The 21,101-nt window shown below is 51.4% G+C and overlaps 6 protein-coding genes across 6 annotated transcripts; 2 read left to right on the top strand and 4 right to left on the bottom strand.

Annotated features, from left to right (window-relative positions):
• Positions 1 to 1,459: 1,459 nt before the first annotated feature.
• Positions 1,460 to 3,443, bottom strand: EI97DRAFT_376753 (MFS general substrate transporter; the record flags this gene model as incomplete). The annotated part of the gene is made up of 5 exons (XM_033795571.1): positions 1,460 to 2,393; positions 2,442 to 2,588; positions 2,638 to 2,787; positions 2,836 to 3,136; positions 3,191 to 3,443. 5 exons carry the CDS (start codon positions 3,441 to 3,443, stop codon positions 1,460 to 1,462), a joined length of 1,785 nt encoding a protein of 594 aa, XP_033654451.1.
• A 1,293-nt stretch (positions 3,444 to 4,736) lies between these two features.
• EI97DRAFT_325070 (release factor) lies at positions 4,737 to 6,399 on the bottom strand. Its single transcript, XM_033794720.1, has 3 exons — positions 6,214 to 6,399; positions 5,989 to 6,164; positions 4,737 to 5,915 (listed from the first exon to the last, which is right to left on the bottom strand). The coding sequence occupies exons 1-3, from the start codon at positions 6,299 to 6,301 to the stop codon at positions 4,926 to 4,928; spliced, it is 1,254 nt and encodes a 417-aa protein (XP_033654452.1). The 5' UTR covers positions 6,302 to 6,399; the 3' UTR covers positions 4,737 to 4,925.
• Positions 6,400 to 6,451: 52 nt separating this feature from the next.
• EI97DRAFT_418040 (gamma-glutamyltranspeptidase) lies at positions 6,452 to 8,726 on the top strand. Its single transcript, XM_033796943.1, has 4 exons — positions 6,452 to 6,634; positions 6,690 to 6,911; positions 6,959 to 7,327; positions 7,379 to 8,726. Exons 2-4 carry the CDS (start codon positions 6,756 to 6,758, stop codon positions 8,642 to 8,644), a joined length of 1,791 nt encoding a protein of 596 aa, XP_033654453.1. The 5' UTR covers positions 6,452 to 6,634; positions 6,690 to 6,755; the 3' UTR covers positions 8,645 to 8,726.
• Positions 8,727 to 10,476: 1,750 nt separating this feature from the next.
• EI97DRAFT_433129 (NAD(P)-binding protein) lies at positions 10,477 to 11,768 on the bottom strand. The gene has a single exon (XM_033798327.1). The coding sequence runs from the start codon at positions 11,706 to 11,708 to the stop codon at positions 10,941 to 10,943; it is 768 nt and encodes a 255-aa protein (XP_033654454.1). The 5' UTR covers positions 11,709 to 11,768; the 3' UTR covers positions 10,477 to 10,940.
• A 238-nt stretch (positions 11,769 to 12,006) lies between these two features.
• Positions 12,007 to 16,946, bottom strand: EI97DRAFT_433130 (uncharacterized protein). Its single transcript, XM_033798328.1, has 6 exons — positions 16,174 to 16,946; positions 15,322 to 16,123; positions 15,015 to 15,258; positions 14,548 to 14,967; positions 14,317 to 14,492; positions 12,007 to 14,259 (listed from the first exon to the last, which is right to left on the bottom strand). The coding sequence occupies exons 1-6, from the start codon at positions 16,664 to 16,666 to the stop codon at positions 12,093 to 12,095; spliced, it is 4,302 nt and encodes a 1,433-aa protein (XP_033654455.1). The 5' UTR covers positions 16,667 to 16,946; the 3' UTR covers positions 12,007 to 12,092.
• Positions 16,947 to 18,383: 1,437 nt separating this feature from the next.
• EI97DRAFT_376442 (cytochrome P450) lies at positions 18,384 to 20,518 on the top strand (the record flags this gene model as incomplete). The annotated part of the gene is made up of 5 exons (XM_033795556.1): positions 18,384 to 18,558; positions 18,863 to 18,920; positions 18,976 to 19,172; positions 19,263 to 19,770; positions 19,876 to 20,518. The coding sequence occupies 5 exons, from the start codon at positions 18,384 to 18,386 to the stop codon at positions 20,516 to 20,518; spliced, it is 1,581 nt and encodes a 526-aa protein (XP_033654456.1).
• Positions 20,519 to 21,101: the final 583 nt, after the last annotated feature.

The following is a 21,101-nucleotide window of genomic DNA, read 5'->3' on the forward strand; positions in this document are numbered from 1 at the left end:
GTGAAGAATTCTTCTTTGAAATAGTACTCAAAACTAAATGTCGGGTCGTCATGGATCATGTAGTACCCTCTTCCAGATTCAACAACGCTGGGAACCATATCATATGCCATCGACGTCCTCGAAATCGAAATGCGCGGTTCCAATGGTTCCCAGTGACTTTCCTCCTCTACAAGTCGAATACCAATGTTTCGGGAAGATGATAACGTTGTTCCATCTTCCATTCCGACAACGATTTTCAATGTTACATGTTGAACAACATTGCGAGGCAACATGCTCTATAGCGGCACCATTGACGGAGCGTTTTCAAGCAGATCAAAATAACATACGAGCTAACAAATGTCCGCGCTCACTCCCTTCCAAAACAATCAAAAACGCGGATTCGAACCAGAAACTCAAAATAGAACATTCTCGGCAGCCATGTTGCCCACCGAGAAATTTGTCGTTCCAAAAGCCGAGAAAATGGCTCATGTCCGCAGGGCGTAGGAACAGACACTCGAACCCATTTACACTCATGTGAAACACATTAATTGATACCAAACTCTCAACAAACACCGCTCTGGTTGGACCTACGGAGAACCCAGCCAATGAAAAAGCCAACATGTATCTAATGTCCACACACCCCTTACTAGTGGACTCCAAAACTCGGTGAAATGCCCGAGATGTCCGCACCACCAACAGCCGTGTCTTCCCAATCCCAAGAAAGAAAGATGTACGATGCCGGGCTTCGGCCTTCCCAAGCCCAAAAGAATACATTCGATGTCCCGGTCAAGCGCTCCGGTATTTTCAAAATATCCTACCACCATAGAATGGACAGACATCTTCCCTAGAAGCAGAACAGAAGAGAAAAAACTCATCCGGCCCGTCAAAATGACTCCACTTGACTAGAAATACGGGTCTAAACTCATAGCGGCCTATCTTGCATGGGCGGAGATTGACTTCTTCAGTTAAGATGTTTCGAGATCTCTGAGTTCGGTCTGCTGGATACGTCTTTGGTTGGGACCTGGGTTGCGGCACCGGGCTTGGGGTGGTGATACCTTTAATAATGATGATGATATTCATCATCATGGTAAGCATGATGGAGACAAAGCATGTCTGTCCCAGCGTAATGGGATATCCGCCTAGCTTTAAGTAGAGAAGAACGGGGAAGTGGATCATTGGGGCAGATATCGCAGGCTGAAAGTACTCTACACCAGTGTCGTTCGGCAACGTTCATGAGCAGGAAGAGGTGTATACATAACATGACGAGACACGCGCACCAAGCAGAGCACTGCTACGCAAACGCGACATCATAACCAGACATCTCTAATTTAATATCCTACTTCAAAAACATACGCATAACTTAGATCAGTCAATCCAATCATAATCATTGTAGCAATCCGTGAACCATTCCATCCTTATACATAAACCCCAGTCGCACCCATCCCCTTCCCGTCCCATTCCCATTCCCTCGCCCAACCCCTCACTTAATCTGCACCGCAACACGATTCGTCTGATACTTCTTCGTGATCGGTAGCAACAGAACGCAAATCACCGCCAAGGACCCAAACGCAATCGACGTGAACCAGACATACTTCAAGCTCTCGCTGAACGCCCACTGCGACCCCTTAGTGGCGCCGGCAATAACTCCAGGCGTCACGCCCTCTACTTCGGCGATTCTCTCGGGTGTAGCGAGGAAGGTGCCGACGAAGGCTTCCGCGGACGAGAGTGGAAGGCCAGCCTTGATGGCGTACTCGGCGACGAGTTTGGGGAGGTTGGACTCCAGCTTGGAGGCGAAGATGTTGTAGTAGATTGAGTAGCCGATGGAGCCGCCAACGGTACGGATACTGAGCGAGAGGGCTGCAGCGGTTGTGATGACGGCATCGGGAGTGACGATCATTGCGATGGTGGCAGCAGGCACAAGAACGCCGCCGACACCGAAAGAGGCTAGGGTGCCAAAGGCGACTGTAAGCTTGGGATTCTCAGGGGTGCTGGCAGAGAGGGCTCCACCGAAAGCCGTCATGCAGAGGACGGCTATGAGTAGGATCTCACGGTTCCGGTTTGGGAATTTGGACAGCGCCGCGTTGAAACCAACGGCACCGATGGTCGTGGAGAAAGCCGGCGGCAGACCCTTCAGACCGATCTGGACCGGATCAGGGTCATAAACGGAGGAGAATGTGAGCGGGAAGAAGTTGAGAATGGAGAAGAAGTTCATGCCGGCAGTGAAGGCGATTGCGTAAGCCAGACCGACAATCCGTTGACCGTTGAGAAGTTCATGGGGAATCATGGGATGGGGGGCAAACTTCCACTCATAGACCACCCAGGCAAAGATAAGCATGAGACCGATGACCAAAGTGCAGAGCACGTAGGCACTAGTCCAGGCGTGCGTATAGCCGCCGGATTGCAGAGCAACGAGGCTTGTACATGTTAGTCAGGGAACCATAACACCGACAGCTTGGACTCACAAAAGGGTCAAGCCAGTGATAGAGAGGACACCACCGAGATAATCAATGCGCTTCAAAATAGCTCGACGAGAGAAACCCTCAGCGCGTGTGTGATTGTGGGGGAAGTAGGTGAGGGCAAGCCCAATTGCGACGATCCCGTTGTAGGTGCTATTGCTCATGAGATTTCGTGCTGCACATCATGAAGCGCGACTCTTACAGTGATGTCCACGGTCCCCATCTCCAGCCAGGGCCGGGCTTGTTCGACCAAAGCTGCACGTACATCAAATACGGACAGAATGGGATCACGAATGCGGTAACTAGGGCAAGAGAATAACCACGATGCTTGACAGGGACGACTTCGGCAAGACTGAAGAAGTCAGTAGATGATGGTACACGCCACTGCTTTGATACTTACCCAGCAAGACCAGTCAGTTCGCCAATAGCAGCACCAATCCCAGACAAGGACATGCCAGCCAAAGCGCAGGCGAAATTTTGAGCAAGACCAACGAGCAGACAACCAATGCAAATGCATGCTGCACCAAAAAGCGCAATGTATCTCTTTCCGAATAGGTCTTGTAGATAGCCGGCGTAAGGGCAGGCGGCAGCGATTGCTAAGATATTTGCGGTCGGCAGCCAAGCGGCTCTTCTTGAAAGCTCGAGGTCGTGCTCTATGAAGGATAGCGACCCGCCGGCAAAGTACAAGATAATCTGTGACCCTGACCCAATGTCAGTTCGGCCGTGATTATCAAGTCTGGTACAAATGGACTTACCTGTGTACAACCCAGCAAGGAATATAGCGGCAAAGATACTGCGGACAGTCCAGGTGACTTTGCCATCAGAATCGTCCCCAAGGAAAGCCCGAGAGTTCTGTATATCGATGCCATCAAGCGTACGCTCTTTCTCCAGGTTGAGGGAGCTCTCCGCCTGGGATCCATCGGCATTCTCGATGAAGGTGGTAGTGCCCTTCTCGGACGTCTGCGTCTCTTCGTCCCTCACCGGATCTGCAGCATGATCAATTGCCATTGTGGAAGCCGTGTATGTGAAGAGGACCGCAGGAATTGAAGGATGGAAAGGAAGAGAGGTAGGGAACACAGAGTACAGGAACCCTAGGTAGACGGGTAAGCAAGTCCATCATATATTCCTTCCCGGACAGATCCCCGCATCATACAAAGTCAATCCCTTTGGTGGTCTCGACTGGCGCAGTTGTTGTCAGTGAGCCTTGTGCTAGGGCGGGTGACTGAGAGCTAAGCTGAAAATCCGGGGTAGCGGCATTAGCTCGGCATGGGACTATGCGGGGAAAGCTTGAATGCACCTGTTAGAGTTTCTCAACGGTATGTTCGAGCTTGTGGTGCATCCCAGTTGAACATCGGGCTGACTCGACCATGTTGATGTAGCTTGGGCATTCCCAACTTCCCGTTGGCCAATCCCTTGGACCTACCGGTTAACACATCATTAGCAGCAGATAGTCAACACCGCCAGGTCGGCGAGACCGTCGCAACTGGAGAGCATATCGCTGGTTTCTGATGATGCTACCTCAGAACGTCAAGTTATCGCCATTCACGGCTAAGCATCGAGTCGTAGCATATCATAAAGCGGACCAACCACAGCAATCCGCATGCGGACAGCATCCTATTCGACCGAATATTCACGACCCGTAACTCTTCCATTACCTTGGAAAATGTGGGTCTGAAGAAGGCCTAGTACGGTTTGTGATTCGAATCCGATTGATTATCGGCTGAGTGGAGCTTGGAACCGTTGACTACTATGTAGGCACAAAGAAGTGCGCATAAGGTAGGTTCGAACATAGACTGCAATTATGTAGTGATAGTCAGTCTCTGTCTTTCAGCATAATCATTTCTTTCTCTCCTGCAATCCGCTCAGAGTGAACGGTCCTGTCAGTGAAGCCATCCGGTGCCATAGGTCTTAGGATGTGCATTTCCCAGGCCATGACGGGTCAGAAGCCAGCCCAGCAAGCCGCATGGGAGGAGGAGAAATGGCGTCCGCAACCAGATTTTTGAGGCCGGCTTGCATGGGAGGATTGGTTCGGTCCTTAATTGTCGGTCCCTGGCGGGACGCAAGTGCCTGAGCTAGGGAACAAATAAATCGAAAGACCAACAAAGAAGGCATACCTCGATCTGCCCCAATCCGGAATATGATCGTTGTCTGGTGCCAATCGAATCTACATTGTTTTCAGCGGGCAGGGTGAAGGTGCTGAAAGAGACAAATGTTGTCCACAAAGCATGAGGGCTTCAGTCCAGTTTGCCTTAGGGGTCAACACTCTGGCGACACGCCCTCAGAGATGACGGTACACATTTCCAGCGGAGTAGAAAATCAGTCAGTCCACTGTATAGACGCGGGTGAAAGGAGGAACAGTGCTCGGTGTAATCCTTTCGCGAGGGAAACTAGCCGGGCGTAGCATTGAATTTTCATGACAGAATTTAGACTAGTAGCGTCACTCCCGTGCTCCACGCGTTCGTCCGAATTGTTGGAAGGGGGATGTTCCCGTCACGTCTTGCTCGACGACTCCTCGGCGAGGAGGGCTTCGACATCGCGCTCCATGAGCCAGTTGCGCACGCTCTCCATGACTTTCTCGAGGGTCTGACCACCGTCCATAACGTCGTTCAGATCGTGGACCGTGGTGCCACTCCTATGATCCGTCACCCTTTGCTGACCCCAGTTGTAGGTCCTAACTTTGTCGCCGCGACCCATCTTCGCCACCCCCACCACGCTGCGTTTCATGGCTGCCAATTCCTCCTCCCTCTTCTCTCTCCGGAGCTGCGCCACACGAGACCGTAGCAAGCGCCACGCCTTCTCCTTGTTTTTGGGCTGTGATCTGGAATCCTGAATGGAGACCACGATGTTCGTGGGTATGTGTGTCAGACGCACTGCAGACTCCGTAGTGTTCACATGCTGTCCTCCAGCGCCCCGCGCCCTCATAACCTCCGTCTTCACTTCCTTCGGGTCGATATAGTAGTCGCTCTCCGGATCATCCACGTCCTCTTCACCGAGCGTGTTCTCCTCTATACTTGGAAGGACAAGCACAGAAGCCGCACTTGTGTGTGTCCGTCCTTTGGACTCGGTTACAGGCACCCGCTGTACCCGATGGACGCCTGCCTCACACCGGAACATACCATAAGCGTTCTCCGTGCCAACTTCGAGAATGGCTTCTGATAATGGTATTCCGGCTTCCTGCCCTCCGTTTATATTTTCATACTTCAGCAGCATCGTTCGTAGTCCTTTGCGGTTGCAAAACGCCTGATACATGCGCAAGAGGTCTCCGGCGAAAATCGCGGCTTCCGAACCGCCAGCTCCAGGGCGTATCTCGATCAAGCACGGTAGATGTGCGAAAGGATGCACCGGCACAAGCGATGTAGTGAGAGACTGAGACGCATCCGCGAGGGTCGCTCGTGTTGCACTTAGGTCTTCCGCAGCAAGCTCACGCAGCTCAGCATCGGTTTCAGGGTCATGGATAAGTGAGGTTAGCTCCCCAACAGACTTCAGGATATGTCAGTATCGCTAATCAAAACGAAGGAATCACGTTCTTGCTTGAACGCTGCTGATTACGGACCTCATTTGCCTTTTCCCATGCTTTCAACGCTTCCACGATGGGACTGTATTCGCCAATTTTCTTCGCCGCACGCGCATCAAAGCCATTTGCAAGCTTCTCTGTCAATTGTTTATGCTCAATGGCGATATTACGGGCACGTGCAAGGAGTCCCGCTGGGATCGTCTCCTTTGAGGATCCTACAGCGATGAGCAAATGTCAAGCGGAAAAGAGGGCAAAGGGACTAACGGGTGCTCTGAAAGCGAGCATTGCTTCTTGCCAATGGCCTAACAAAGCGTGAGAGACAAGTGCGGCATATCCATGGCGCGGTTGTCATTCTCGGAATGTTGAGAAACCGTCATGAAAGTTTTCCGACCTCGGACGCGACCACGGAAATGGACCTCGGCTTGGCGCGTCATTCCCCCACGTGACAAGACTCTATCGATCTCCGGCTTTCCCTTCTAGGAACTTGGATGACACATCGCTAGGTTTCTCTACGCTCATATGAAAATAGATGTGTCATTAGGGGTAATTTAGTTACAATGATTGGATGCGTAGTAGGCCGTGAATATGTTCGCTTCCGGGAATAGCCGCCTGTTCCTTGAAATACGGACAACATATTCAAATCTCGGAAAAGTACAGAGACCAAACTCTTGAGATATTCTGGAGGGTGAGTCACTTTGATTTACGTGGAATATAAAAGACCTGACTGGAATTTCAATTAGACACAAAGTCAAGTGGACTTCTCCCCGCATTCCCGTAATCCTAAGATACCCACCCCGCCTTACAAGATGGGTATCAACGTGTACCCTCACCCAGAACCACAATTCATCCACTTCCCGAGTCGTCGCTCGGTCGTTCACAGTACCAAAGGCATTGTATCAAGCACTCAACCTCTTGCCTCTGCTGCAGGCATCGAAATCCTGAGAAAAGGGGGAAATGCAGCTGTATGACGTAATCAATGCTCTACCAACCCCTTACTAACTCCTCCTAGGACGCAGCAGTAGCCGTAGCAGCGGCCATAAATGTCACCGAACCAGGCTCCACGGGCATCGGCGGTGACCTGTTCTGCTTGTTCTACGATGCCAAGACGAAGAAGGTGCATGCATTGAATGGTTCCGGAAGATCTGGACAGAATGTCACGCTTGAGCGAATCCGAAAAGACTTGAATATTCCAGATGGGGAGAGCGGTCATATACCCCTGGACAGTGTCCATGCTGTGACTATTCCTGGAGCGGCTGCGGGTTGGGTAGATGTGGTGGAGAGGTTCGGCAGCGGAAAAGTCACGCTTGAGGAGGTTCTTCACCCGGCGATAGAGTTGGCGGAGAATGGGTTCGCAGTGTCTGAACTCTCAGCTACTTTTGTAAGCGTCTTGCGGTTTCATTCCAGACCCTGAGAATTAACATGTCGACAGTGGGCGGCCAGTGAATCACAGATCAAACGAGCATCTCCAAATGGGGCGGAGATGTTGAAAAAGGACCCGTCAGCAAAAGACGGATGCAGAGCCCCCAAAGCAGGAGAGGTAATGAGAATGCCCACTCTAGCACATACCTTCAGGCTCCTCGGCAAGCATGGCAAGAAAGGTTTCTACGAAGGCGAAGTGGCAGAACAGCTCGTGAAGGTGGTGTCAGATCTGGGAGGTCACATTACCATTGACGACCTCAAGCATCATGGAGAAACTGGATCAGAACCTGTTGATCCTATTTCCTTGAAGTTTACAGGGCAAGGTGTGGGCGAAGCTACGGAAGGCCACGGGATCGAACTCTGGGAACACCCTCCCAATGGCCAGGGTATCGTTGCTCTCATGGCACTCGGCATACTTCAAGAGCTCGAGAAGCAAGGCAAGATTCAGAAGTGGTCGCACAAGGACCACAACAGCACGCCGCATCTCCACGCTGTCATCGAAGCCCTCCGCATTGCCTTTGCCGACGCGCACTGGTTCGTCACCGATCCCAATGTCGTCAAAGTCCCCTCTGCCGAACTCATCTCCCCTGAATATCTTGCTGAACGAGCTAAGCTCTTCGACCCGAAGAAAGCTGCTTCTGCACCCATCCACGGCTCACCAGCACACCTTCAGAGCGACACGGTGTACTTCTGTGCCAGCGACTCCGAGGGCAATGCCATCTCCTTCATCAACAGCAACTACGGTGGTTACGGCACAGCCATCATCCCCAAGGGCTGCGGATTCACTCTGCAAAACCGAGGCGCAAACTTCAGTCTCACTCCTGGGCATCCCAATGTGCTTGCTCCGCGCAAGAGGCCCTATCACACGATCATCCCTGGTCTGATTGCGTTTGCCAAGGACCAGTCTCTTCACAGTGTCTTTGGCGTCATGGGTGGCTTCATGCAGCCTCAAGGCCATGTCCAGGTGCTGTTGAATCAGGAGGTTTTCAAGCTTCATCCGCAAGCTGCGCTTGATTCGCCGAGAATCTGCATCGGAGGCGGTATGCCAGGCGATGATGGGAAAATGACTGATGCGACCATTTACATCGAGGAGGGAATCGATGAGAAGGTTGTGAAAGAGTTGGCGGAGCTAGGCCACAGTGTGAAGCAATTGAAGGGATACGGAAGGGGAATGTTTGGCAGAGGCCAGATAATCAGACAGCATTTCGACGATGGAGTTAGGGTGTGGAGTGGAGCTAGCGATTTGAGGGGTGATGGTGCGGCGGTGCCCCTATGAGGAACTCGGGAGAAGTAGACTCAGTGGTGACGATAATCAGCATTACTGCATTGACCGATGATCATCGGCGCAAACACAAAAGCCTTTTAACAGATTTCGAAACATGACAAGCATTCCCACGTGTTTTTGACTGTTACACAAGAGCCAACATAAAAGCTCCGCCAACCTTCCTCGATCTCTTTCCTGTCCACTACAACCTTTCCACAAAACGCGAAAAGGATAACCAAACCCCAATTCATGGACGCCGATGTGTGTGGAAGAACTTGAGACCTCGCGGAGACACACTATGTTCCCAAACCCCACCAAACATTTGACCAAGGAACATTATTCCGCCCATTCCTCATTTCTTTCCTCCATCACCCCGGTCTAGTGCAAACATTACTCAGATAAAACCAAAGCAAAAACGGCGATGAAATGTGAGAGGAAGGCTGAAGATCGACGAAAACCATGTGGCTGCCTGCACCAACTTTTTACTGCCACAATCATTCCGCACGAAATCTTCCATATGGTCCTGCGTCCATATATCCCAGGATAAAAATTTGAAAAAAGAGATGATTTCAACCAATGAGATCTCATCTCCCACTATTTATATTCGGTACCGAGAATTCGAGAGTCACGATTCGCTCCCTAGATTGCCGTAGAAAATACCCTCGCAGCTATGCAACTGCCTGCTCCCGCGGCTACTCTACCCATTCAGTATGTGGGAGCTCTTCTGGAAACGCTTGGCTTAAACCTGTATGTCTCTAAGAAAATACAATCCCGGGCCGATTCATGGAGTACTCCGGCAGAGAGAAGCGAAAAGTCGCAGACGAACATCGAGGAAAACGTCGAGACCATGTTTACATGAAGTTCCTTCTACGTTTCCACACCGGATCAACCAAATTTCAGTACTTTGGATATCATGTCTTTCGGTGACAGGAGTATCAGAAGTTCCGCAGTTTAAGCAAATGGCCTGATCTGACGGTTCTGGACTATCTTGATAGCGCATCTCTAATGGAGACTCTGGAGCGGATATCGACAGACAAGTTTGGCACAACGAATGTCGAGACCATAATGTGCAAGACTTTCTGCTATGGAACAATCCCTTAAAATCTAAACACAAAAGTGAACCTAAGGCGGTGAAAAATTAGCTAATATCACCAAAGAAATCATAAGAAAAACACATCAGAGAGGGAAACAATTTATGCGCGTCCGTCAGATAAGAGCTTGCGTCAATTGCCACTTTAAACAGAGAATGTCTGGCAGAATTGGTGTACACTCCGATCCTGAGGTTAAAGTTGTGCTCTGTCGGATCATGCAAAAATCAGATGATGACACCTTGCCTTTCGCAAGATAAAAAGAGAAGTAAACGTCTATGGAATATCTCTCAAGCGCTTTGTACCGAGTTTCAGGATCAGCAGAATCAAAAGATTCTACCATACAATGAGATGTACCACCTCTGCAAACAATGTGAGCGTGTATTCTACGCGCGAGTCTTACGCCCGCAAGCAAGCGTCTGTGGCTCATTACGAATTTCTATATTATATGAGTGGGCTGCCATTTTGATATCATTTTGATTGGAACCAAGCGAAGGATTGGTACATGCTGTGTCAGAGACCCGTTTCTGAGGAGAAGTCGCTCCATCAATGTGATGTACAAGATAAAGAAAGACAATGAATGCATTGAGAGTGCAGCAAAATGCATTTGGTCGGAGACCTTCAAGACCATTTGCCAAATAACTTGATTCTGACACACACTTTCCGGATCGTTCACACAGCTGTCCTCTTCATGACATGTCAGTGATGATGCGCATCACCTCCTTCACCGTCAGAACGATCCACCGCAGCTTTGGCAAATATTCGAACACCATGAATTTCCGGAACACTACGCCGTCATTTACTATTTCTGGCATTCATAAACCATTCAACACTTCTCTTTATCCCCTCCTCCGTCCCACAAACGGGCTCATACCCGAGCCGCGCCTTCGCCTTACTGATATCCACCCTACAGCCCGCTCGCATGAACTTCAAATGGCAACTATTCAGCTTCAACTCATCCCCTCCAGGCCTCAAAATCCCCACCACCATCTCCACAGCTTGCACCACGGGGATTAGCATCCCAAACGGAATCTTCGTTATCGAAGGCTTTTCGGAAGCATGATGTCTATCACCTGCCTCCTTCCACACACGATGGCAGAAGTCCCAAAACGGCATCGGCATGCCGTCGGAGATAAAGAAGGCCTCGCCGTCAACTTTCAGCGCTGGGTCGTCGCTAGTCGTGATCGGGCTCATAAGGCGCTGTGCAGCAAGCACGTGCGCTATTGCTGCGTTCTCGGTGTATGTCCACTCATTGACGCTTCGTCGTTTCCGAATTGCACGCGCGTAGCCGAAGTGTTGACGAGCTTGAGCATCTCGCCTAGGGTTTTCTCGTCGCGTTCACCGTAGAGACCGCCGATGCGGAGGGTGCATGTGAGTAGCTGCCCGGAGAAGGACTGAGTATCGTTAAGATTGCTGTGAGGCAGGGAGCGGCCGGTATTTGCAGCAAGCACCAAGGCGTCGGCGGCTCCTTTTGTACGAGCATAGGCGCTTGTGATTGAGTGGGAAGAGTCAAGAATGTTCAGCTTTGCGGTCTCCTCAGTGAGCGGAACATCAGGTGGGGTGGTGGGAAGTTCAACCGCGAAGATGGAGCTCGTGTAGATGAATGCTTGCACTGAAGGATGCTTCTTCGCCAGCTCAACGAGCTGTTCTGTGGCTTCGTAGTTGATTTTGTGTTGCAGCGATGCAGATGCCCATGGGCCCGGGGATATGGTGTGGATAATGAGAGTGGGTCGGACCTCGTCGAGCAATTTCGAGACTTCGTCTGCTGAAGTGATGTCGCAGACGTGATAGGACACTCTAGGACATGCAAATTGAGTTGCTTTCTGGGAGTGATATGTCGCGACTATTTTGGCGGGCTTTGGGTTGGATTTTACAAAGGCCTCTGCGAGGTGGGATCCCACAATTCCGGCGCCTCCAGTTATGAGAACAGTGCCGAGTGATTGCGGATCCGGATACTGATTGTCTTCATGCACGGGAGCGGTGTCCATGTTGTTGGCCTGGTGAGCTGATCTAAGACAATTTTGACAGAGGGGAACTGCAGTTTGCGGGAGTAAGCGGGATGGGAGTCGAATCATTTGTGGGGCGTAGCCAATTGCAATTTGAACAAGGGCGTCTGAACGGTCAGCGCATGACGCTGCGCATGGGATTTTACGCCCTCATGCATACAGGTGTCGTATGAGTTATGTGGAATATCATTGGAAACAGTTATTAGTGTAACTGGCAATTAGTATGATGGCTTGAAGCCAGGTTGATTATGGAAAGTCACCGACGCAGTCACTGGCGAACTACATCTGTCATCATGTTTTGGAAAGTCTCAAACGCCGCATTATAAACCATCGTAATCTACATATTAATCCAAGAAGCCCGCTTCCTCAAACTGCATTTTTCTTTGCGCTTGCTTCCACCTTCTTCTGCTTCTTCGGCACCCTCGCCAACCAATACAGCGCAAAAGTAGCCATCCAATTGAACCCAATATAAACCATAATGATTGCAAAATCGCGCCATCTTTCGTTATAATCCATGCTGAAGAACTTCAGAAACTCGTCTGTGTCGCGCATCGGACAGTACCCGCAGTTGGTGGTCGCATCTGCATTCACCACGTTTCCTCCGAACTGCTTCACAAACTCGCTGAAATACTCGCCGCAGGTAAAGCCCTCAGGAGCACGACTGACCGTAGTGAGCTCCGAGCTGCTGCAAGTGATAGGCTGGTGAGCGACGCCGACGGCGAAGATGCTGCGTGTAAGGTAGGTGAGGGGCGAAACGCGGTACATGAATTTCCAAAACTCGGGAAGATAGTTGAACGGGACTAGCACACCGCAGAAAATGATGGTCAGGTAGAAGATGGGCTGACCCATGTTCACTGCTGCCTGCGGGACCTCGATTGCAGCGACGAGCAGATGGGACAGAGATTGCGTGAAGAGGAAGAATTCAATGAAGAGTAAGAGCATCAAAAATCCTCTTTCATGGCGGTCTGCATCGGTGGTGTTCAGGTCCATGCCAGTGATGTAGTAGAACAGTATGAAGGAAATCGTGGCCAGTAACACCTGCCAGGCCGCTTCGACGACAATGCTCGAGGTGATGAACGCAGTCCAGGAGAAGATCTTTGACGGACGTTCGCGGGCTTCGTATAGCGCTCTCCTGCTTCCAAACTGAGGAGCGATCTGTTGAAGGACGTTGCTGAAAGTGGTGAAAATGAGGAATATGGAGAAGAGCTGATTTTGCAGGCCTTGCAGTGAGTTGGGAGAGCGGAGGCATGACACACCAATCATGAACGAGGCGCCTGCGTAGAAGATTAGTTTTGCGTAAATGGCCGCCGGAGTTCTCCAGTACTCGACGAAAGTGCGTTTCGTGAGCACGTATATCTGCGTCCACACCGGCGTCGCGAATTCGCCTTCTTCGGTCTCCGAGGGTTGTCGCTCTGCCAAAGAGATCCTCATTTCGCTAAGAGTTTGTTTCAGTTTTTGTCTCTCGGCAGATTCCTCCCACGCTTTGTGCCAGTCAATGGTGTTCTTGGAGCCTGGGGATGCACCAGAGACGTCCATGACCCACTCTGCAGGATTCTGCCATCGCTTACAAGTCGGTGCCCCCTTGCTTTCAAAGTAATTGATCATAGTCTTACAGTCTTCCCCGATGGGCCCAAAGTAGACTGTTCGTCCGGCATTAATAAGCAGGATCTGGTCGAACATCTCGAGTAGGCTGGCAGAGGGCTGGTGGATGGTTGCCATAATGGCCTGTCCGCTCTCATGAGCAAGATTGCGCAGCAGGTTGCAGATGATGAATGCGGTTTGCGAATCGAGCCCGGAGGTTGGTTCATCCAGGAACAACAGTCGACTGGGACGGGATGCCAGTTCTACAGCGATGGTGAGTCGTTTCCGCTGTTCAGGGCTGAGGCCGTCTCCGGGGACACCGACAATAGCATCGGCATATGATTGCATTCCAAGAAGCTCGAGGATTCTATCAGCATATGCAGTCTTGATAGCTTTGGGAAGTTTATGAGGCTGTCGAAGTAATGCACTAAAGTGGAGAGCTTCGCGGACTGTAGCGGTAGGAAGGTGAAGGTCGTTTTGCTGTGCGTAGCCGGTGGAGCGTTGGAAGCTTGTATCGCGTTGTCGGCCGTCCACCATGATATTGCCTGTGACGCGGCCTTGGGTCGTACGCTGGGCAATTACATCTAGTAGGGTTGTCTTTCCCGCCCCAGTTGCGCCCATAAGAACCGTCAAGGTGCCGGGTTTGACCCACCCATCAATGTCATATAGAATCTGTTTCTTGCCCTTCTTTACAGGCACTTCGTAAGACAAATTCTCCCAGTGCGTTACTGACTTATGGTTTACAAGGCCGGCGTCTGAGGTGATGTGAGTTTCGTGGTGAATCTTTCCAGGTGCCGGGTTTAGTTCTTCGTCTGGCTGCTGCCACTGAGGGCGACGCTTGCGCAGAAATAATAGCAAGTCTCCGCGGGGTTTTTGGGTCTCCACTTTCTCGCTGGACCAGAGATGGAGAGCAAAGAAGACAATGACGAAAGCAAGCAATATACCCAGATTCCTGAAATTGTTAGCGTTTGGTGCGCCGCAGATAAAGATGGCCAAGGAAATAACATACCGCCAGAGGTGGATATAATTGTACTTGTATACTACCTCAATATAAGAGTCACCCTGGACGCTATTGCTCGCTAATCCAGCCACTGTGCCCGAACAAGTCTTGAACGCCGTGTCAAATTGCTCGTAAAAGGGGCCATCCGGGATATGACGTGCACAATGAAACTCGCGCTTATGGAACTGCGAAGGGGCCATATTAGTTGAGGTTTTTGGCTAGGAACGGGTCCAATCATACCTCGTTGATCAGGAGACTCTCAAATGCGTATGCAACCGGGTTGATATGACGAAACCACGCCAGCCATGGCTTCATGTAGGGGATGGGAATCACAAAACCGGTATAAATAATGGCCAGCAAGACGAGGACTCCGACGGGAACCATACTAGCCTCCAGTGTCTGGTGCATTGACCCATCAAGTCTGTAGAACATGGACATTGCCATTTGACAGACGAATGTGAAGAGCCAGAAGGTGAAGAAATGTTGAGGAGTCCGCCTTAGGTTGGTCATCAAGTACAAGAGCAGGTTGAAGAAGATAGATGCAGTTATTTTGGCGGGGAGGTCGCAGATAATGGCAGAGATAGCCTCAGCCAAGGGATGGTAGAGAGAGTGTTTCGTCTGCTTCTCGACAATTGGACGCTGATCCCACACGGTCAAGACCTATAGATACATTAGTCTTATCCCCCGTTCTCGGAGCCGTCACCTACTTCAGCTGCACTCATGAAGGCGTTAATCAAGATAGCGAAGAAGATGAGAACGGTCCGCTTGGAAACATCATCGTTCGATTCCTGCAGGTTGAGATATACACTGCCAACAATCGCGGCCATGACGAGATTTCCAATGATATACGATATTGGTACTCCAATATTATTTTTAAGCCTCTTGAAACCTCTTCCCAGGCAAAGCGCAACCTGGTTTGCGATGGGAATAGTAAAAGGCGACGAACCACCTCTGCATATTGTCAGTAACCGGGAGGTAAACGAAGCGAATAATAAAATCTTGGACGCAACTTACACCCGTGGGTGTTTCTCGAGTGCCCGTGCTTCCCGGTAACATTGGAGACCGTTTGTGCGGTGCAAGTACTCGTCGCGCTTGTCGTTGATCTGGCTAAGCAGCTTTTGTCGCTCCGCACTGTTCTGCCAGGCCTCGACAAATTCATCGACAGTGATAGGAATAGGCCGTGTCCAATCCGGCGAAACCAAGAGCCTGGCTTCCTGCGGGTTGGTGAGCGCAGTCAGGAAGTCACCTGTTGTAAGTCTGGAGGGTCGCTCAAACCCCAGATTATGGAAATAGCGGATAGCGTCCTGCCAGGTGCCAAAGAAGATTTGCCTGCCCTCATAGAGCACAGTAACCTTATCAAAACAGTCGAGAATATCTTGAGACGCTTGGTACAGGCTCACTATGGTAGCTGCACCATTTGTCTGGGTGAAGATGCGGAAGTTGCGGATGCAATCCAATGCCGTCGCGCTGTCCATGCCTCTTGTACTGTTGTCCCAGGCCTGAACTGGCGCGAATGATATGAATGCCTCTGCGATGCTGACACGTTTCTTCTCTCCTCCACTGACGCCCCGGATCATCGCATCGCCGATACGGGTGTCCCGCGCTTTTGAGAGATTGAAGATTCTGAGCACCACGTTCGTGACATAGTCGATGTATTCCTGCTTAGACATGCCCGGGAGCAGATTCTTGGGCGCCCGACAAGCGGCGGCGAACTGCAGGGTCTCGAGAACCGTTAAGTCCGCGAAGTGGACATCCACTTCAGCCGTGTATATGCATTCCCCGCGGAACTCGGTGTGCATGGTCTGCGGAGGTATCCCTACGATTGTCAGAAAGGACAGTGCCTGCAGGCTCACTGGATAATCTTGCCTTGGTACAAAATCTCTGATTGTTTTCCCACCTCTAGACCTCGTGTCTCCCCAGCCAGCGTCTTCAGGAGGGTCGTGCAGCCACTACCAGGCCGTCCAAGTACAGCCAACATCTCCCCATCATTGACGATACCCTCGAACCCCCGCAGAATCGGAACCTTGATGGTATCATTTCGGCCAAACAACCTAGTTACGGCTCTGAGAGGACGAAGGGGCGCGTTGCCGAAGGTATGGAGATAGTCGTCCGCTTTCACGGTCCCGTAGACGTTGAGATTTTTGAACAAGAAGCCTCCTCTCTTGGCTTTGTACAGCGGGTGATCGCCATTTCTCAGTTCGGCAAAGTGTTTGAACCAGGCTGTGGCATCGAAAGCGCTGCTTGTAGGATCCAGTTGCGCGCGCGACCAGACGTTGGAGATAGAGGTCACAATCTGAGCCTTCGAGTCGGCTGTGTCCAGACGCGTGAAGCTGGTCAGCTCTAGCTCCCCTTGCGACATCGTTCCCGCATTGAATGGCCAGAATGGACACCCGAGGCGTTTAGGTTGAAAATGGATGTCGGTCCGTTAGTAAGTAAAATGGTTATACATAGATGTGGCAAGGGAAGAGTGTTGAGATTGGGGGGTTCTGTTATGGGGGGCGCATCTCTTGTTCCATCCATCAGCCAGTCTGCTTCCCGCGAAAGCCGGCAACAACGCCCATTAGGCGCCAGACGCCAAATTGCACGTAATTAGCCCACACTACTTCTGATTGCTGTGCATCCCGTCAAATGCTTTGACGGGGTACCACCTCCCTAGTCCTTCGTGCAACACGCAGGAATAATAATGCGGCGAGGACGCAGTACCGGGCGGATCAGGGAACCGGACCACATCCTGACCAATTGAGTGAACGGTTTCACCATGCTTTCCGGTAACACTGCATTGCCGCGCCTTTGTGTTGTTTCCGAGCCGTGCTGGTTTACCGTGCCGTTGGGAAATGTGAATCCTGCGCTGACTTTCCAGAAAACCCGCATGGATGTCTGCACGCCATAGAACCAATCATTGAGCGTGCCACCTCCCCGTAGAGTGACGGTTAAATACAACGGGGTCCACACCTCCTCGTATTCCCTACCAAACTCTGCAGACTGTGTATCTTTGTCACAGAATGGGGGGCCAGTTCCAAAATCACGGAGCACGCTCACTTTGTGGGAAGCAAAAGTGGTTCGAACGCTCTCGAAGCGCCCAAAATATATTCGGCCAAGGACAAGCTTCATACTGGGTGCGAATTGCAGCGGGAAGCTCACATGTCTGACTTATCCACACCCGCGTGCAATGCACGTGGGATTCTGTGCGACGAATCCTGAATCCGGACAACGCCCCTGCAATACCCGTGGAACTGCGGCGCAGCAGCACATTCGCATAGGTACTCCGAACTCCGTATGGAAGGTCAAGACGAGGAGGACCGCTCCCACCGCGATATTACGCCGCAATCCTGCATGCTGATGCATTTCCGGGTCGAACCGAAGTTTTGCTTTGATGAGGGTTGGCTTCCCTCGCAAATGATGTAAGATGAGGACTCATGTAGGGAAGTAGTATTCCACTTACCCTTTGTCCATTCGATATGACCCTTACATTTTGGAGATTTCTACTGTAGGTATAATCTAGTCGCACCTATTCTAATGGTAGAATGTCTGTCATTGCCACATCCTTTGCGCCATACGGAGAACTAATGCATATTACAATGCATGGGTAGATCGAACTGCTTACAATAGCGGCAAACTGACGTTTAGAGTACATACTGACCCGCAACTTCCGGCGCAAGAGCCAGATTCGTTAATCATCCGAAAATTGAACCAAAGAATCTCTGCCAGGTCACAGATTGAAACCCGGGCGGTAAACGGTGCGTCTGTCCGAGCCCACGGATGATGAGGGACCAACATTCCTTTAACCTCCATTCGCGGTTTTGTCGTATCTGGCGCCACTCCATCGCTTTGCCGCACTCGTTAAGCGCCTTGCTCTAAAGATATGCAGCCTACCCACGATGATGGGACTCTTTGTTGTGTGTTATCTTTACTACTTCCTTGCTTCAGCTCCGTCACGGTTCAATCGTTCGCGGGATTGCGCTATCTCGGCTCGCTGCCGATTACACACTGCATGTCAAGCTCTTTTTATACCCATCCATTGTATCCCCACCTTCCCACTAGCTGTCCCTCTCCGCGCGACAGTTGAGTGAACAACCATGTTGGCACAGAACAATCACACTTCGGTGCTCCTCTCCGCACTAAGAGCCAATGTCTACTTTCAAGTCTTCCTAGGATGCTCATTTGCGTGGCTCTTGTGGAGGCTATGGAGGTTCACGATCCACCCACGCCTCTATCCAGACGAACCGAAGACGTACCCGTATTGGATACCCTGTATGTTGGTCGATCTTTTCCTCCATTTCCCTTCAACCTATACCTTTTTCTTCTTTGCATCTCGAGTCATGCTTTCAACCTGCTCGTCCTTACACGCTCCTTTGACTTTTGTTCTATCTTATGGGTCCTGTCACATTTCGAGGGTCCCTTCAAGGACTTGTTGACAGTTATGCCCTCTACATCTGTTCCAAAGGCCCCGTTCAGGTGTCTCTATTTAGGGGTTACATTCGCTCTTATTCGCCTTTCTCTTCATCGACTTCCATACTTGAAAAATATGGAGACAGCCACTAACGATACAACACAGTCATCGGCCACAGCATTACCTTCTTCCGCGATGCCGAAGAAACCATGCAGCGCGCCCGGTAAGTAGACTTCTCTACAATCCCCGATTTCCCAATGCCTAATTCCACCCACCAGCCTCTACTTCAACAACACGCGCGACCCCTTCAAACTCATCATCATGGGCGAAATCGTCTACGTCATCACGTCCGCCCAAGACACCGTCAGCGTCTACAAAAACGACGCCTTCTCCCTGAACCCCTGGCTCATGGACCTGATGCGCCAATTCGGCGCCTCCGACTCGTCCATCCGCGCCATGTGGAGCTGCGTCCCCGGTTTCGGGAAATCCGCCTCCAAGGAGGACGACTTGGTTGAGAAACGTATCAGTCCTATTGATCCCGAGGTCGCACTCCATGGCTGGGAAGACAAGCCCGTCAAGGAAATCTGCGTCATGTTGTTCCGCACGCTGCTGAACCCGGGGAACTACAGCGAGGCCATGCTCGATGTGTTGCTCAGTACGGTGCATACGCGCATGACGTGGGATCAGGTGCCGGAGTGGATGGTTCTGAGCCGTCCCAGTGCCGAAGGCGCGGACGTCTCCTTGCTCAAGTGGTCGCAGCACGTTCTCCTCGAGGGAGCAACGCGGTCCTTCTTTGGTGATGCATTGCTAGAAGTTGAGCCCAATCTGTTTGAATCGTTTTACGAATTCGACGACAGTAGTTGGAAGCTCCCGTACAACATCCCCGATTTGTTCGCGCAGGATGTGAAGAGGTCGAAGAAGACGGCCGAGGCGGCGTTGGCGAGGTACTTTGCGCTGCCGAGGAGCAGGAGGAGCGATGCGAGTAAATTGGTGTTCGAGATTGAGAGCGTGCTGAGGAGTGGGGGGATTGGGAATGAGGACATGGGGGTTCTGGTGCTGATGTTTTACTGGGTGTAAGTGCTCCCGTTCACCTCCTGATGTGACCTTTCGTTCGCCCCTACATATCAATGTTTGGTGATAATATATCCAAAAAGAAGAGAATGCTAAAACTTCAACAGCATCAACGCCAACGCCTGGAAAGCCTCCTTCTGGATGCTCACCCACATCCTGACCAACCCATCCCTCCACAGCGCCATCCTCAGCGAACTCTCCCCCTTCATCACGCCAACCTCCCCCTGCACGCTCTCCGGCCCAGCCCTAGCCACAGCCCTCCAATCCCACTGCCCGACCCTCCTCGCCGTCTACCACGAAGCCCTCCGCATCTCCGCCTCGTCCACCTCGGTCCGCATCGTCATGTCGGACACTTACATCCGCAACTTCAAGCTCCTCAAGGGCGCGCGCATGGTGATCCCCTACCGGCAAATGATGCTCGACGAGGGCACCTACGGGGCCGACCCGGCCAGTTTCCAGCACGAGCGGTTCCTGCAGAACCCCGGGTTGGTGAAGCATCCGAATTATCGGCCCTTTGGTGGGGGTAGTAGCTTGTGTCCTGGGCGGGCGTTTGCGATGAAGGAGATTTTGACGTTTGTGGGGTTGGCGGTGGGCAAGTTTGGGGTGCGGTTGAGTGAGGAGGCGGTGCGGGCGGGCAAGGAGGGGAGGGGCGTGGTGCCTGAGATGAATACCAAGACGCCTTGTATTGGGATTATGGCGCCGACGGGGGAGGGGGATGTAAGGGTTAGGATTGAGAGGCCGAGCTGGTGAAGCTGTGTAAGGGGAAGTTGGTGAGGCTTCCTTGGTATGAAGAATGAGTGATGACGGCGGACTCATGATGGATGAGTGATGATGGAAAGAGGACAGTGAATAGATAGAGACGTGTTATGTGTTTACGGCAGTTATAAACTCTTTCTCTTTTTCTTTTTTTAAGAGACGCTTCTACGTTGTAAATAAAATAAAGAAATAGATTCCGTCTCGCTCTATTTTCTCTCTCTATCCCCGACTCAAGATATTTGCCTTCACGGTTCCTATCTCAATTTCCCTTCCACCGCTCACCATGTCCCTCCTACTCCCCATCCATAGGAAGACCAGCATGCGCAACGCCTTACGTCAATCACTCCCATTCAATGCACACACAGCCCATGCACCTCTGCCGCCTCTCCATATGCACACTTGGGCGCGCACAAAGAAAACTCGCATCTCACAACCCCAACCCACTCTGCCAGCCAGCCAACCTACCACAGTAAATACAAACCCCGCAATCACAGGGCATCTTGAAAGCAACCCCATACGCCGTGAACCCTAATGCAACACCCAACCAGCCCTCAAAGCCTCCAAATCCCCATTCCCC

The sequence above is a fragment of the Westerdykella ornata genome (assembly GCF_010094085.1).
Source record: "Westerdykella ornata strain CBS 379.55 unplaced genomic scaffold EI97scaffold_9, whole genome shotgun sequence".
NCBI lineage: Eukaryota > Fungi > Ascomycota > Dothideomycetes > Pleosporales > Sporormiaceae > Westerdykella > Westerdykella ornata.